General features: G+C 35.9%; 1 protein-coding gene across 3 annotated transcripts in view; it reads left to right on the forward strand.

The window, feature by feature from the left end:
* LOC124775036 (probable multidrug resistance-associated protein lethal(2)03659) overlaps positions 1–15,347 on the forward strand; it is a 294,648-nt gene that overhangs the window by 78,627 nt on the left and 200,674 nt on the right. For 2 of the 3 annotated variants that reach the window (XM_047249811.1, XM_047249810.1), the window contains exons 4-7: positions 24–158; positions 1,490–1,694; positions 6,239–6,461; positions 15,059–15,215. In XM_047249811.1, coding sequence (XP_047105767.1) covers positions 24–158; positions 1,490–1,694; positions 6,239–6,461; positions 15,059–15,215 — 720 coding nt within the window. Of the gene's footprint in view, positions 1–23; positions 159–1,489; positions 1,695–6,238; positions 6,462–15,058; positions 15,216–15,347 lie in introns of those variants that run through there. The other variant, XM_047249812.1, reaches the window with a different exon arrangement.

The following is a 15,347-nucleotide window of genomic DNA, read 5'->3' on the forward strand; positions in this document are numbered from 1 at the left end:
TAGCAGGTCCCAACATATTACAGGTTGTGGAAACAAGACTGCAGAAGAGCAGTGAAGAAGAATAGAAGTCCAAGCTATCTGCGTGTTATGCTCAGTGCATACGGATGGAAATATATGATGTATGGATGTATTCGAGCAGTTCTTGAATTGTTTGTCCGGTTTGTACATACAATTTTTGGAATATCAAAAATTACTGGAGTAAGAATATGAACACTTATGATAATTTATTATTACTTTGCTAGTTGCAAGATTTGTACACTTTTCCCTGCTTTAGATTGTGAATTTTATTGTAAATGTGGATGTTAATACTGGTCTGTATATAGACACATCTTTGACAGATTAACTGAAGAAGCTTTCAGAATTGTTCAATGAACCATATATTTTAAAACTTCAGAAACAAATAATTTTGTTGGGTTTCTTGAGATTAGTATAAATTTTTGTCCCAACTTTGAAGTTTATCACCCACAGAGCTCAGAGTATATGGAACATTATGTGACTTAACTAATGCATGTTGAAAAAAAAGATTACAATAGTTCAGTTGATTTCTAAAACTTTAAAATACCTTAGCCAAAAAATGAATCTCATCATCATTAAATAGCCAGATGAAGAGTTTCCTAGTGTGTGCTGCTCCACAGATGTGGATTCTGTTGCACTACCAACAAATAAATTTGATGATGATAGTTTCCACAGATACAGGAATGTAGTTTGTGGTGAAGTTTTAAAGATTTTCATCTTACTTCTCTTCTGTTGTTTAAAGAATGCTTTTTATTTCTGCACAGAATTGTAATGTCTTCTTGTAGCATAGTTGACGAAGAAAGAACACAAGATAAGACGAGGTGGATTCACTAACTTTTCCACCTAAAACCTTCCTTCCATTTTAAAATGTGTGAACTACCTTCTTTTCAACAATTATGAAAAGAATAGATTGCTACTCACCATAAAGACGACACTCACGCAAAACTACTTTCTCCTGATGCTCTAGCCAGCTAGAGCAGCAAGAGTTCACGATCATATGTGTGTGAGGTGGACCACGAGGTGCACTTTGTGTGAATGTGTGTGTGTTTTCCTTCCTTTTCTCAAGAAGACTTTGGCTGAAAGTTTAGTGTGAAACAGTCTTTTCGTTGTGCCTATTTGCGACCCAGCAAGTCATCTTTATGGTGAGTACAATCTATCCTTTTCATAATTGTTGATATTCCTACTTTCCCATCAGAGATTTTCATAAGCTTCCCTTTCTGTTCATAATCACCCATATAATCTGAATAGTGATGTGCCATGAATGAAAACTTTGGTTTTATAGGTAACTTACAGGTCAGTACTTTCAAACTCTCACCTCAGACTTTTTTACCAGTGGTGTAATATGAGCCAACAACTTCCTATCATGTTCTAGAGAAATTAGGGTTATACATTTGAAATATTTTTCATATTCTTTACTGAAACCAAGCTTTTTAGTATCATGAATGTATTTGATAATCTTTGGTGAAATGTGAAGGGTGGCACAGCCACTCTTTCTTGGTCTTCTGTTACAGTATTTCTCACCAGGAAGTACCATGCCAGTATCGGAAGCATATCTGTATGCTACTGCAGTGATATTGTGTTCTTTGATTTCTGCCATCGTCATTCATCCGTATATGATGGCAATGTTTCACTTGGGCCTCAAAATGAGGGTTGCCAGTTGTTCACTTCTTTACAGGAAGGTATGCCACATTTTGGATACATAATGTATTTCACTGCACATTTGTTTTACAAATTAGTGTAGTACAGTGTTCTTACAACCTTTTATTGACTGTTGTGGGAAGTTAAGACAATAGAATAGAAATAGATGTGTATTAATGGAAAGTGTTAAGATTTCCAGCAGGTGAGAAGTGTAGAATGGAGACAGTTGTATAAGAGTGTAGAGAGTACTGGTGCACGGTAGCAGGATAAGAATATTGGGACAACTACCAGCAGAACATGAATTTGATTACCATTCTGCACACAGTAACAAAAACGTGGTAGCTAGATAACTCAATGTTTTTTCTTTCTTCAAAAATATGAAGAGGAAAATAAATCAGCATGTGTGAGATCTTTTACCCTTTTCCATGTTGTTTCGTTTCCTCCCTCTTGTTACCTTCATAGTTTCCTAAGTTTGTCAATCCCCTTTTATTATTAGTGACATTTTACTTATAGTATCTTTCTTACACCAATTCATTTATATACCTCTGACATGTAGTGGTGAAAATCCCCTTTTTGCAGCTTCTGAACTACTTTTCCCTTTCAGCTTATACCTATTTTGTCTCTCCACTTTGTTTAGCAGAGGAATTCCTTGGACAGTCTTAGTGTTGACACCTTTGCTTTTAATTTTGCTGAAAGTTATTTTGACTTTTCTGTTTGCTAAATCTGTCCTACCTACAGCTATTCTCCTTTAGTCTCATACACTTCTATTCATTTAATTGCAGAGTGACATATATTGCTGCAGTCCAGTCTTTTCAAGGCAGTATTTGTATTTCGTCCTCCATATTTGTATTTCCTTTAATCAAGTGAAGTACTTATTCTGTTACTCAACGTTTCTTCACACTTACCTTTCTTGTACCTAAATATGCCTCGCCGTCTTTTGTGATTGCCCTTTTAAGGAATGTCCATTCCTTTTCAGGTGAACTACATTCTGTGGTATTCGGTTTTGCAGTATCTACCTCCTCTGAGACTTTCAAATGCTCAGCATCATTCCTCAGTACTTGCAGTGTTGCACTTCTTTCAACACTGATTCTTACTGATAATTCTCTCAAACTCAAACATTATTAAATTGTGATCTAAATCAATATCTGCTCATAGGTATGAATTACATTGCAATATCTGATCTCTGAATCTCTGTGCCACTGTGAAATAATTCTTGAACATCATATTTGTTACTATTAGGTGAAGTTATTTGCAGAAGTCAAAGAAACTTTCTCCTCTATCATTATTACTGTTAAGCCCGTATTCTCCTGTAACTCTGTATTCTATTCCTTCCTCTACTATACTTTTCCAAAACCCGATGATTATTAGGTTTTAATCTTCTTTACATATTGAATTACTGTTCAGCTTCATCATATACTCTCTCTGCCTATTAATGTTCTGCTTGTGATGCTGATATTGCCATGATACACCTCTTTTCATGTGACCATGCACTGACATACCACATACATCGTATTTGTTCTGTATATATTTTTAATTTGATCATTTTATGCAAGCATAATTTCACTTTGTATGGAAGTTCTTGTCTGGGGTGTTTATTGTCAACATCAATATAGTTTTTTTTCATTTATACAATAGCTTAAGGAAACAGTATCATATTATTGTTCATTTTTCATTGCTGTAGCTTCAAGCAGAGGTAATCAACACTGCCACACTGCAACTAGCATGACTCTCTGTATTCAGCAAACAATTCTCAGATATTTTGAAGTTATAATTATAGAAACTGTGCTCACCGTAAGCAATCTCGATATTAAAAGGTATTGTGCTTTTCAAGGGTAGATCACTTATGGTATCCTTTTTGTAAAATATCAGATAAGCTGTGTTAAAACAATATTATGAAAAGGACAGTTTTACTCACCATATAGTAGAGATGCTGAGTTGTGGAAAAGCACAACAAGAAGACTATCACAAAATGAGCTTCCAGCCATTGTTGCACTCCATTCTGGATTTTTTGTTGTTTAATTTTAGCCGGTCGTGAAATGTACTTTGTGAAGTACTGTATAGTAAAACCAGAGATTTCATTAGCTTTGTCTTTTACATAGAATTCAATACTTTTTCTTTCTGAAACAGTCAGTTTTTTTTTAAATATTCATGATATCTCAAATGAGAAGAAAAGGTTTTCTATTCACTATTTCAGAAATTTAAACACTGCAGATACTTTTCTCCACATAACAACTTCATGCTGGTCTATTTTGCCACAGAATCCATATCAGTATTAGCATACAATATATGCCCTGTAGAAACTTTAAATTCATATGTATGTATTGAAGTGTGGTTGGACATGAAAGGAACAGATATTTCTCTATTTGAGAGTCACAGCAATAATTGTCACAGGGAATCAGAGCAAAAAAGTGGTATCTTCTAACGGTTGCTGGCCATCGACTGAAGCTGTCGCTCTGACTGACTTAGTGATGGTCCAGTCCCAAAGAAGTATATGAGGCCATGTTATTCTGATACCTGCATGTTCAACATGAAACATAAAAAATACACATTTTGTAATTATTTCATAAAATTATAATGAGTAGAAATTCTTTACTTATATTTTAAAAGAAATATGTATCTTTACATTGCTCAGGTGGCAAAGGCAGCAGTGTATTCACAAATTCTGTCACACTACATATCCTTCCCTTAAGGTGAACGACACAGGGTTTAAGATTTGCTACAGTGTCGATCAAAAAACTACACAATTAACATAATAAAAATCAATTACAATACATTAAGCTAGTTTAAGGGGCAGTCAAATGCAAACCAGACAGATGTAAGAAAATTTTAGTAGCTGTTTATTATTCCAAAAATAATCACCATAACTGTTAAAACATTTGTGCCACTGTGAAACAAGTGGTCAGTGCCTTCATGAGAAGATGTTTGTAACTACAGACCCATGATTGTACCCAGATGTACATCTCTTTGTCTTTCTTCAGGGCTACAAAAATATTGAAATCATAAGGGGAGTGATTGAGACTGCGTGGAAGGTATGTAATGGCTTCTGTATGGAAAAAACCATTACAGATCTTCCATACTGTCCAGATCTCTCCTCATGTGATTTCCATGTTCACCTATGAACGCATTAAAGTCCAAATATGTCTCAGTATCAGGCTTGTGATCATCATACATTCTAATACACTCACTGGGACACAGAAATTCATTTCCAGCTAAGTCAATATTACCATACACTTATTTCTGTAGATCCTCAGTAATTTTACCAAAATACCTATGTATGTGCACTTTTATGCCATATATTTCATTAGCAATTTTATTTATACAGTACCTTGTTTCAGTAATACATTCTTGCATATGGATCCCAAGCTGTGCATGTAATACCCCTTAATGTTTATTATTGACATTTACTTTGCATATCAGATCTTCTTTGTATCCTGAAATGTTATGTTTTGAGATTTCAGTACCAGATTTTATATCACGTTTTATTTCCCTGGTATCTGTCTTTAATCCTTTGGTCTGCTCAGCTTGTGTATCAAATTTCTCCAACATTTATTTCATTGCCTCATTATTATTTAAAGCCTTCAGCATTCAACATATAACATTTCTTTAATAAGTTGAATATCTTCTGTCTTCATGTTTCTAATTTTAATGTTAAAATTTAAACAGTTTAGTCTCAGTTAGGTACACTGAATACTGCAAAATGTGCCACTGATTGTTATAGAATCACTCCAGTGCTCTCCCAGTTTCCACCAACAGTCTCCGCCTGTAAAAATTAATCAGATCTTCTTATTCTTTAATATGGATTGTTTTTTTACTGGAAATGGCTCCTTCTTCCTGGATATAGCTTCTTCTTATTGAATATGCCTTCTTCTTGGATATCATGTACCAGGTTTATCTATATCTAGATTGAACCTTCCCTACCACATTCAGACTTCCAACATTTCATGCTCTTACTTGTAGACTAATACTGTTTCTTTGGTTTTTCCACCTTTTATTCATGGTCACAACTTGCTTCATAGCCCCACCATGGATCCAAACAGGAGGCTAATCCAGTGCCTTTTGCCAGTGGAAAGATCATCATGACATTGTTGAATTACAGGCTACATTTACTGTAGACACATGTGTCATAACGCAATGGTTTCCACTGCCTTCTCCATTCTTATTCCATTCATTATTGCTGATTCTTCTCCCTTGTGCCCTCTATCAGCCCCAGAGGCAAGAGGGTGCCCTGACCTTCAATGCCCTCCTCTTACCTAAGTGCACAATAAATTCCAACATAACAAATGAGTTAATATCATCACTATATTTTGTCATGTCAAGACTTTTTCTTCTTATCCTTATCCAACAATTGATTTTCCTTCGTTCCACATAATGTTAAATGAGTCACATATGCAATGATGTAACTATGCGCATTATGTCTCCTGATGTTTTAAACTGAATTTGTTCTGCTTGAGAGCAATTAATGAAATGAAGTAAATGAATACAAATGAAAGTAACAGTTTTGTGCAAAAACATCTAACTTAATATATGTTGTAGCTACCATTATGCACAGCTGCTTACAATTACTGTTTTATTTGATATTTTGTAGGCGCTGAAGCTTAATAAGACTGCTTTGGCACAAACTACCATTGGACAAGTGGTAAATCTTATGGCTAACGATGTCAATAGGTTTGATATGATGTTTATACTTGGACATTACTTGTGGATTGGACCTATAGAAACAGCTATCATAACATACTTTATATGGACGAAAATTGGAGTAGCAGCATTTGGTGGTATTATTTGTGTTTTGCTGTTCATTCCTTTACAAGGTTAGTGAGGAAATATGATAATGATGAAATATATCTATAAGTCAGATTCTGTAAGATAGCAGAGAAAAGAAATATGAAACACACAGTAACGGCTTTACTTGCTAATGGGAAATGGCCCCCAGTGAGGTGCATGTTAAGGTTAATTATGTGAGTGAGTGGTCAGTGTACTTATTGCATTTTCACTGATGGTTCATTTGGATGCCCAAAAATGATATCTGTGTTTGTTTATTATTTCTGTCTTTCTAATCTCTGCTTCATATATTTACAGTGAACAAAACTGGGGAGAGACAACCACTCATGCAGTTGTATGATACATATAAACTTGTAATCCATGGCCAAGATATTTGGGTGTGTTTAGTTGTCTATGGCATAATGTTTGCATCAAATAGACAAGTATGGTATTCAAAAGTTAATAAAGCCTATACTGTTATGTATGTCAGTTGATCACTTGCTGATCAGCTACAGGTGAATGGCTATCTTTCCTCATTTTTGTGTATCATTTCCATCCTTGAATTTCCATTGTTTGTATTGTTAGATACTTATCAGCTATTATTCTCTAGCAAGAATTGTATAAAATTTGCACATGCATTTGGTGATTGTCCAGCTGGAATCCTATTGCAGATTCTTGCATTGTTGGCCATTTTCTGGTAACCAGTCATTGGGGAATCACTAATCTAGGGCAAAGGGAGCCATAGCATGATTGAAGTGTGAGAGCTATATTCTGAAGTTTCTCTATTCTAAATTTAGTGGTAGTCTTAAACCTTTTTGACCAGCTTTTCCTCCATTGTTACTCTTCCATTAGGTCTGTGCTTTCAGGAGGCATGTGCCTTTTACAATTTAGTGTCATGACTGTGCCTTATCCAGAGAATTACATGTTCTTCTGAAGATGATATGGTTTTAGTCCATTTGATAACCTGAACAGTATGCAGTGGGAAAGTACTTAGCCAAAATCTAGCAGTAATCCAAAAGAGAATTTTTGGTATTTCTTAAAGTATACACATTTATGTTACATGTTTATATATTGATATATATGGCTGCCTTTTACAGCCATGACCAATTGAATGGTAACTTTTCTGTGCATAGTGGGTTCCCAGCATGCTGCCACTTATGGTGAAATGCTTTGTGAGCAATCATAAAGTCTCAATACAGCAAAAAAATATCAAATTTTCTCCAAAATCATAATGTCTAAAGAAGAGAATACCCCCGGTTTTATAAATTTCTGTTTATAAATACTCAAGCAAACTAAAATTTGTAGCAAGAAAGAATTTATTGTATTATGTTTTCACAATATATTGATCAAAGGATTTTTTAAATGTACATATACCATATATACATTTTCTATCCTTTATTCTACATCTACATTTACATCTTCATGAAAACTCTGCAGTTTACAATTAAGTGCCTGGCAAAGGTTCCATTGAACCATCTTCAATCTATTTTTTTACTGTTCCACCCTTGAACTATGAGCGAGAAAAATGAACACTTAAATCGTTCTGTTCTCTTATTTCCTTTACTTTATTATGATCATCATATCTCCTTATGTAGGATGGTGCTAACAAAATATTTTCATATGATGGTGATAGAAATTTCATGAGCAGATCCTGCCCCAACGAAAAATGCCTTTGTTTTAATGATTGCCACCCCAGTTCGTGTGTCACATCTGTGGCACTCTACATCTACGTCTGCATATATACTCTGCAAACTGTTGTATCCATTATTAGGGTTTCTTTCAGTGCCATTCACGTATGGAGTGCAGGAAGAATGATTATTTGAATGCTTCTGTGCCTGCACTAATTATCCTAATCTTATCCTCTCATACTCTATGCATGCGATTCATAGAGGATTGTAGTATATTCCTAGACTCATCGTTTAAAAATGATTCTTGAAACTGTGTTAGTAGACTTTCTCATGACAGTTTACTTCTGTTTTTAAAAGTCTGCCAGTTCAGTTCTTTCAACATCTCAGTGACACTCTTCCACGGGTCAAACAAACCTGTGACCATTTTTGCTGCCCCTCTTTGTGTACGTTCAAAATCCTCTGTTAGTCCTAATTGAGACCAGTGGCAGATACATATGAGGGGCGCCCACTGCCCTCCTTGTGGGGCTGCCTGCATTGTCACCCACACTGCCCCCGTCAGTCAGCCCGCATGCTATTTGTTCATTTCTTTTGTCAGTCGGCTCGACTGAAGCGAGTTATTGAGTAGTTGTACTTTCCTATGTAGCATGTGCGCCCACGTCAATGTATTTTATACATTTCTGTTTGGCACATAGATAGCTAACACATAGCACATGTCCTACTGACGATGTGATTAACCAGTTTGCAAGGAAGAATAGGTGCATAGAATTCATCATTTAAGGAAGAGAACCATAATTGTTACTTTTTTATATCACAAAATGGCATTGTCTCATATATGTGCATAATCAGTTTAAATAAAACTTTCTTAAACTTTGCATGTGACTTGATTACTTTTTATCACGGTAAAATTAAAGGTAGCTCAAGATATTTTCAGCACCCCCTCCTTGAAGTTTTTCTGTATCCACCACTGTTTGATGTGGATCCCACAAACTTGAGCAATTTTCTAGAACTGGTCACATGAGTGATTTGTAAGCAATCTGCTTTGTAGACTGATTGCATTTCTCATGATTCTACCAATAAAGCAAAGTCTACCACCCGATTTACCCACAACTGAGCCTGTGAGATCATTCTATTTTATATTGCTACAGAGTATTACACCCAGGTATTTGTAGGAGTTGGCCAATTCCAGTTGTGTCTCATTGATATTATAGTCACAGGATACCATGTTTTTTGTTGGGTGAAGTGCACGGTTTTACATTTTTGAACATTTAAAGCAAGTTGCCAATCTTCGCACTGCTTTGAAGTTTTATCAGTTTCTGAGTATTTATGCTGCTTCTTTCAGACAGTACTTCATTATAGATAACTGCATCACTATTAGTATTGTCACCAAGGTTGTTAATATTCAACATGAACAGCAACGGTCCCAACACACTTCTCCGGGGCACATCCGATGTTACTTCTGCATCTGACGATGACCCTACATCCACGATAACCTGCTGTGCCCTCCCTACCAGCAAATCCTCAGTCCAGTCACAAATTTCAGTTGATATGCCATATGATCATATTTTTGACAATAAACATAGATGTAGTACTGAGTCACATGTTTTTCAGAAAGCTTTCATTATCTCATGTGACAAAAGTATGAGTTGGGTTTCACATGATCAGTGTTTTTGAGATGTCTCATTACATTTGAGCTTGGAATATATTCTAAGATTCTGCAACAAATCAATTTCAAGGATTCTGAGTGGTAGTTTTGTGGATCTCTACACTTCTTCTAACTGCGTGTGACCTGTGCTTTCTTCCAACTGCTTGCCAGAGCTATTTGTTTGAGGGCTCTACAATAGATTATAGTTAGAAGATGAGCTAACTTAGCTGCAAATTCAATATAGAATTTGATAAAGATCCCTTTGGGCCCTGAAACTTTGTTCAGTTTCAACAATTTCAGCTGTTTTTTGACACCGCTGACACTAACATTTATTTCACTCATATTTTCGGTGTATGAGGATTAAATCTGGAAAGTTCTCCTGTGTTTTCCTTTCCTTCAGAGTTTCAAACTTCTTGCACTATTTGACATTGTCATATCTTTTTCCAGGTTGATAAATTCTATGAATGTATCTTGACTTTTCTTTAGTTGCTCTCATTATCAACTGTAACATCAGAATTGCCTCTCTGGTGCTTTTACCTTTCCTAAAGACAAACTGCTCCTCATCTAACAGATCCTCAATTTTATTTTCCATTCTTCAGTATATTGTTCTTATCAGCAACTTGGATTCATGAGCTGTTAAGCTGATTGTGTTATAATTCTTACACTTGTCAGCTCTTGCAGTCTTCGGAATTGTGCGAATGATATTTTTCCAAAAGTCGGATGGTACTTCACCAGGCTCATACGTTCACCAGTGTGAATAGTCATTTTCTTGACTATTGCCCCCAGTGATTTTAGAAATTCTGAAGGAATCTATCTATCTATCCCTTCTGCCTTACTTGATCTTAAGTCTTCCAATGCTCTTTTAAATTCTGATTCTAGAACTGGATCACCTATCTGTTCTCTTTGTGGGATGTGAGGTCCGCCAGCTATGCAAAACACCATCTTTCTCATTACGCAAACATGTTTTGGCACCACTGTGCCATCAACAGTGGGTTTTCGTTTTTATTTATTCTTTACATTTGAACCCACTGTTGAAGGCACAGTGGCGCCGAAACATGTTTGGGTACTGAGAAAAATGGTGTTTTGCATAACTAGCGGATCTCACATCCAACAATTTTAACTGCAAACATGGCCAATACAAGGAGCTGCAAATCAAAATGATGGATATCTGTTCTCTATTGACTTCTTTTTCTTCTTCAGTCACCTCAGACAAGTCATACCCTTCACAGAGGCTTTAATGTACTCTTTCCATCTATCCAGTCTCTCCACTGCATTTAATAGTGGTATTCCCACTGCACTCTTAATGTTGCTACCCTTGCTTTTAATGTCACCAAAGATTGTTTTGACTTTCTACATGCTGTGTCAATTCTCCTAGTATTCATTTCATTCTTCAGTTTCTTCACATTTTTCATGCAGCCATTTCCTCTTAGCTTCCCTGCACTTCCTATTTATTTCATTCCTAAGAAAATTAAATTTCTGTATTCCTGAATTTCGCTGATCATTTTTGTACTTCCTTCTTTCATCAATCAATTGAAGTATTTCTTCTGTTACCCATGGTTTCTTCGCAGTCACCTTTTTTGTACCTATGTTTTTTTTTCTAGCCTCTGTGATTGCCTTTTTTTAGAGATGTCCATTCTTCTTCAACTGAACTGCCTACTGAGCTGTTCCTTATTGCAGTATCTATACTGTTAGACAACTTCAATCACACTTCTTCATTCCTTAGTACTTCTGTATCCCATTTCTTTGCATACTGATTCTTCCTGACTAATCTCTTACATTCCAGCTTGCTCCTCATCACTACTGAAGTGTGATCTGAGACTGTTTTTGCTCTGCTATGGTAGTCATTGAATACTTCATGCATTGCTCTCGACAGTCAAATTCATTTCATTCAGCTTCTCACTTTCATAGTCCTCTGCATTGTTTCATACTTATTATGCAGTAGTTTTTGTTTCTTTTTTAAGATTCTTTACAGTGACTGCCTGAATTTAAAATTTTCCCCAAAAATCTCACTGCTGTCAATTTCAGTTTTCAATCAGTTTTCTGTAGTTAGTATTATGTGAGCTTCACAACTTTTCAGGAGCACTTCAAATTCTGGCATTTTGTTGTGAATCTTAGGTAGTTAATTACTAGGATTTTAATGCTCTCATCTGTGGACAGCACAGCATTCTTTTCCCTCTCATACTTACACCTCTGAGTCTCCGACAACTGTCGTTCTGGATAGACCATAGCCTAATCTACAAAACCCTCATGTGCAATTATACAAAACAACAAAACAAGCTACCCTTCTTTGAACTTTTTCAATGTCCTCCATCATTCATATGTTTTGTGGATCCCACGCTGCACAGCAGTACTCGGAAGAGGATGGCGAGCATAGTGGAGTCAGTCTTGTTAGTAGAACTGTCGCATTTTCTAAGTGTCCTGCCAATAAATCACAGCCTCTGGTTTGCTTTTCCCACAACATTATTTATGTGACCATCCCAATTTAAGTTATTCATAATTGTAATCCTGAAGTATTGGTTGAATTCAAAGGTGTTGGGCTTGTGAGATTTATCATGTACCTAAAATTTAGCGGTTTCCTTTTAATATTCATGTGCATGAGTGCACACTCGTTATTATTCAGAGTCACTAGCCACTTTTTGCTCTATACAGGCACCTTGTCTAAATCATTTTGCAAATGGTTTGGATCATCTGATGACTTTACAAGATGATAAATGACAGCATCACCTGCAACCAATCTAAGAGGGCTGCTCATATTGTCTCCTAAATCATGTATACTGGGTGGTCAGAAATAGTCTGAAAAGCTTGTAAAGGTGTTGCAGGATAGGTTGTGTTGAGAAATAACTCTTAAGAAAAAAATCAGTACATTGTGCCATTTTCAAGTTAACTGTCAATAAAGTTAGCCAATCAGGCTGTTGCGCATACCAGTTCAAACTTTCTGCCGTATATAATTAGTGTAAGTTGTTCTCATAGTATAGATGACATTGCATATAACTGCTCAGCCTTTGGATCAGGGTCAATGTCCAGTTTTCGTATCGCTCTCTTGTTCGATTAGAAAAGCAAATGAAATATACATTTGGTGACACCAGCTCTGGTAGGCTGCTTCAATTAACACTTCCGTAAGGAATGCCAGATATTACTTCTGTTTTACTCAATGACTTTCTTTCAGTTATTGTGAACTATGACCTTTTTGACAGAAAATCATGCACACAGTAACATAATAAGATGAAACTCTGTAGGCAAGCAATTTTATTAGATGTTGCTATTGCTGGAAATCTAAAAACATGGAATCAATTTGAGACCCCTATTGATGGCACTTATTACTTCCTGAGAATGAAGAGCTGTTTGTATTAAACAAGAACAACATTTTTTGATTATGTACTGACCACATCTTAATAGATTGTTTCCTTGGAGGTAATTCATAATTTTTGAACACAGTATATGTTCCAAAATCCTGTGGTGAATTGACATCAGAGATATTGGTCAGTAATTCTGCAAATTACTGCTATTGCCTTTCTTGAGTATTGGTGTGACCTGTGGAACTTCCCTGGCTTTACATATGGATCATTTGACTAGCACCAGTTATGTGTAATTGGTAAGTAAGGAGCAATTGTATCAGAATACTCTGAAAGGTTCCTAATGGGTATACTATCTGGACAAGAGACCTTGCCTTTCCTTAGTGATTTAAGATGTTTTGCTACACTGAGAACACCTGTGTCTAAATTTGTCATGATGGCAGTTGTTCTTCATTCAAATTGTGGAATATTTACTTCATCTCCTTTGGTCAAGGAATTTCAGAAAACTGAGTTTAGTAACTCTGCTTTGGTAGCAGTCATCTGTAACATTACCATTGCTATTGCACAGTGAAGGTACTGGTTGTGTTCGTCATTGGTGAACTTTACAATAGACCAGAATCTCTCTCTCTCTCTGTTTTCTGCCAGTTTTTGAGAAAGAGTATTTTTGTGAAATCTGTTAAAAGCACCTCACATTGAAGACTGTGCTAAATTTTGAGCTTCCGTGAGACTTTGCCACCCTTGGGGATTTTGCAGTCTTTTGAATCTGGCATGCTTTTTTCATTGCTTCTGCAACAGTGTTCTGACCCGTTTTGTGTGCTATGGGCGATCAGTACCATCCCTCATTAATTTAATTATTATACATCTGTCAATTTCCATTGATACTATTTCTTTTAATTTAAACCACAGTTGGCCTGAGCTTACATAGTCAGATGGAATGAGTGGAGATTGTCTCTTAGAAAAGCAGCACCAAATTTCATCTCCTTCTTTGAATATATATGTTTTGTGTTTATTTTTGGTGGATTTGGATGTTATGGTATTCAGTCTTGCTACAAAGACGTTGTGGTCACTAATCCCTGTATCTCTCATAATGCTCCCTGTTTGCTTAGGAGTATTTTTGCCAAGAGGTCAGGTATGTTTTTGCAATCATTTACGCTTTGAATGGGATCCTGAACTAACTGTTCAAACTCATTTTCTGAGAAAGCATCCGATATGATTTCAGATAACATTTTATGTCTGCCACTGACTTTAATCATGTACCTTTGCCAACTTCACTTTTGTTTTCTAAATAGACTTACCCATGTATTCTTTCATAGAGATTAAAGTATTTCATGGCCCTGGAAAAGGCTGGGCCTTGAAGGAAACATAATAATAAACAAGTGTCATCCAACAAAAAGGTTAAGTACTTTAACTAATTCCTTTGTCTTCTTTTATAACTCGTTAATTTATAAGGCATTCCAACCTGAGATGCTGTAGTTGGTGGTCGTGTGTGCATGAGGTGTGCTTGCTTGTGTGTATGAATGGTGTGTGTTTCTCTTTTGTTGATGAAGGCTATGGCCAAAAGGTTTATGTAAGTGTCTAATTAATTGGGCCTGATAACTTCTTAAGTGTGCTTCTTTACAGTACGTAGCAGTCTTTTCCTACGTAGTTGAAGTCCTACCTGGAGTTACCGTTATTTAATTTATCTCATAATTTCTGTTAAACTGTAAATTCTACATGACCACATTAACAAAAATTATCAGATATTTAAAATCCAACTATAACTTCATAAAGATTAAAAGCAAAAATCATTATGACTTTCTTGTGATTCCTGGTCAGCTATTTATTGTTATCAGATTCTTTCACTTAGTTTATAGTGCACTGTGGAACATAGCTCCTGGAAGCACAGCATGGCATCTCCTTTTTGAGTTACTCCTAGTTGTCCTGTCTTGCTTAACTGTAGCTAATACTTACATTTCATTGATATTCATGTTCTTGTGTTATGAAGTTCATGATTCTATGTGCATTTTTAGCAAGGAATATCCAATTTAAAATTTTGTTTAAAATTTTTATTTGAAAATAAATTCACAGTGTTCAATATTCTACAGGTTATCTTGGTAGACTAACTTCCAGATTCAGGTACAAGACAGCAATTCGCACAGATAACAGGGTACGCATAATGAATGAGATAGTTTCTGGAATCCAGGTTATCAAGATGTATGCATGGGAGAAGTCATTCACAAGTTTAGTTGCTGCTGCACGAAAGTGAGTATCATGAGTTCACAGTGTTCCTTTTATCACTTTAAAAATGTAAGCTGTAAGAGGAATATTACTGAAACTTAGTGTATATTACGAGCATGTACTGTGTATCTGTGTGCGTGACAAGGATGGGGGTGG

Source organism: Schistocerca piceifrons, chromosome 2 (genome assembly GCF_021461385.2).
Source record: "Schistocerca piceifrons isolate TAMUIC-IGC-003096 chromosome 2, iqSchPice1.1, whole genome shotgun sequence".
Classification (NCBI taxonomy): Eukaryota; Metazoa; Arthropoda; class Insecta; order Orthoptera; family Acrididae; genus Schistocerca; species Schistocerca piceifrons.